The sequence below is a fragment of the Mastomys coucha genome, unplaced genomic scaffold, assembly GCF_008632895.1.
Source record: "Mastomys coucha isolate ucsf_1 unplaced genomic scaffold, UCSF_Mcou_1 pScaffold20, whole genome shotgun sequence".
Classification (NCBI taxonomy): domain Eukaryota; kingdom Metazoa; phylum Chordata; class Mammalia; order Rodentia; family Muridae; genus Mastomys; species Mastomys coucha.
Window position 1 is genome coordinate 142,820,787 of NW_022196903.1, and position 2,726 is coordinate 142,823,512.

Genomic DNA, 2,726 nt, shown 5'->3' on the forward strand with positions numbered 1-2,726 from the left:
CATTTAATAGTGTTACCTGAACTGAACACAAATGGAACTCTGTTGAGGCAAATTCTTGCTATACTTGACCTTTAAAGTTCTTACTACTGAAGGATGCTAAGTTTTATCAAATACTTTTCCCTGTTTGGTGAAATGACGATGGTTTTGTCCTGTTAGCATGAGATCCTATTCAATTGTTATTATTTAAATTTATTCATTTATTTTTGAAATGGTCTTACATCACCCAGGCTGGCCTTTAGCTCACTGTGTAGATGAGGATGACCTTGAACCTATGATCTTCCTGCCTACTACTAAGTGCTGGGATTGCAGGTATGTGCAACCATGTCCAACTGGAAAAGTGTAGTGTAGGTTGGCCTCAAACTAGTATTCGTCCTGTCTAATCCTCTTTAATATTTGCTACCAGTAAGTACTACCGTGGCCTGCAGAAGTACTGTCACACTCTGTATGTGTGTGTGTTTCTCTATGATGAAACACGTGGGCTCTGACATCCTCTCAGTGCCAAAAGCCCCCTTGTCGTCCCAGGTTCCTAGACATCAGGAAAGCATGCCAATGAGTTATCACCTCCACATTCCCAACAACATTCCATATAACAGAGTTCAGTTCCTGGGAATTACATTTTATTTTACAGTACATTCATAAAAAGTTCCTGCATTTCCAAGGTAACCAGATCACATTCCGGTTAGCACTTCTGGTAATAAAAATCATACAATGACTCTGGCTTTAAAAACAAGGTATGGTGATGTGCAGGAGTATGTCTTCCCTTTAATACTGCAGATGACAATTCACCACAAAGTAACATCTCCAAAACCCATGCCCCCGGGATCCAGTGTGAAGGCATACTACCTATGTTACAATTAAACCATAGAAGACATGGGAGAAAACTGACTGCTTGAGAGGTCTAAAACCCCTACAATGCAATCTTTCCCTTCTAACTGCTGGGGGACATGCAGCTTTGGTGCCCTGAAAAATGAGAGATGGCAAAATACAGGGTAATTTCACTCTGAAACATATGGCTTTTTTTAGCTACTTCTGAAAAAAAATTTTTAAATAACCTAAATTAAAAGAAAAAAAATACAAGTAAGGATTTGTAATTCAGGAATCACCTAGAAAATCCTGCCAGTTGCTGATAGAAATTTAAGCTGCAGGTATTTCACACAAACAAAATCTGTATCACATCCAGAAATATGTCGAATCCTGATAACATACTTTCATTTTGCCAAATGAAAGCTCAGTGGTTCATATTCTGCTCTTGAACAGTTCAGGGAAAGCCACCTGCAATACTGACATCATCACTCACCTATAAACCCAGCTGACCAAAAGACCAACCCTTGAAGAATTTATAAAAAATAACTGAGCAATAATACAGACTAAGCTAACTCAGGCTGGAGAGATTTCAGACTGAAAAGCAGGTTGTTAGATTAGATCTGTTGGGTCTTTTTACTAAATAAAAAAATATCTACCATTTGTCGTGGCTGTAACTCCAACCCCTGGGAAGCTGAGGGAGGACTGCCACAAGTTGAGGTCAGCCTAGGCCACATAGTAAGTTCCAGACCAGCCAGAACAACAGAGCAAAACCCAGCAGCTAGGTGTGTTAACAGTGGCCAGGGGGCTGAGTCGGGAGGACTGCAATCTTGAGGCCAACCTGGGTTGCATACAGAGACAGACTCTATCTCACAAAGAAAGGAGGGAGGGCTGAAAGGAGAAAGAAAGAAAAATTATAGAATGCTTTGGGCCCTGTCCAACATGGTTGGAATGGTAACTATTGACCAAGCCCCCACCCAGAAATCACCTTCAGCTTAGAACTTCAGTGTGCTTTCATGTATGGATGCCCACAACCCCTGCAGTATCATTTGAGCACATGATTCATAAGACCTTCAGTCTTTCTGCTAAGCCCAGTGACTAACAAGTACCTGCTGCTGGCTGCCGAGAGGTGGGTAAAGCCTGAACTTAGCAGGTTATCAATAGTATCAATACACTTGTGCTCCTGAAAGAAACATCATCCCATTCAAGAGGGGGAAAGTGGTGGAAAACAGAATTTAACAGTTCTTAGGATAGCCACAGATGTCTTGTGACAAAGCAGAGCCTAAGTTCCAAGCCTTGAAGGACGCCTCTGGGCACAGGGTGGTCGAAGGAAGCCAGGATGCTTCTGAAGCCAGAGACCCGCACTACCTGCCCGACAGTCAACTCATGAAGTAAAATGCAGAATGAAATGACATAACCAAGGTTTACAGGATATCTAGAAATGTGTTTTATGCTTTAAAAAAATTGCAATGCACTCTGAAAAAAATTTTTTTCTGATTATTCTTGTACAACAGAAGGCACTGTTATCTGCATAAATCCACTGATTCTCCATGGCGAAAACCTGAGACATGCGCCGACAGACAGACAACTCTAACCCCTCAGCGTTCAGCCTTCAGAGTGGACGCTTTGTCCTTTCCAATCAATGACTCTGCTTTTTTAAAATTTCGTACATTACAGTAGCTGTTAAAAATATATATATTCCAGGGTAAGAAGGGTCAAAGAAAGGGAGAGCAGATCCGTGGCCGCCTGATGCTGGTGACACAGCCCCTTGTTTCCCACTTGGCCCTCAACCCGTATACTAAGCAGCAGTGGTGACAACGACGATCGGTGCACGGTGGATACGCCTTCCAGTTGTTGCTGGGTGCAACTCCAAAATTAAACATAGAGAAGATGCTCTTGTCCTCAAATGTGAAACTGCCCTGCTA

General features: G+C 42.2%; 1 protein-coding gene across 2 annotated transcripts in view; it reads right to left on the reverse strand.

Annotated features, from left to right (window-relative positions):
* Positions 1-595: 595 nt before the first annotated feature.
* The window catches only part of Ipo8 (importin 8), a 67,923-nt gene continuing 65,792 nt past the window's right edge, over positions 596-2,726 (reverse strand). The window contains exon 25 of one of the 2 annotated variants that reach the window (XM_031383955.1): positions 596-2,723. In XM_031383955.1, coding sequence (XP_031239815.1) covers positions 2,704-2,723 — 20 coding nt within the window. In that variant the 3' untranslated portion in view covers positions 596-2,703. The remainder of the gene's footprint in view (positions 2,724-2,726) is intronic. The other variant, XM_031383956.1, reaches the window with a different exon arrangement.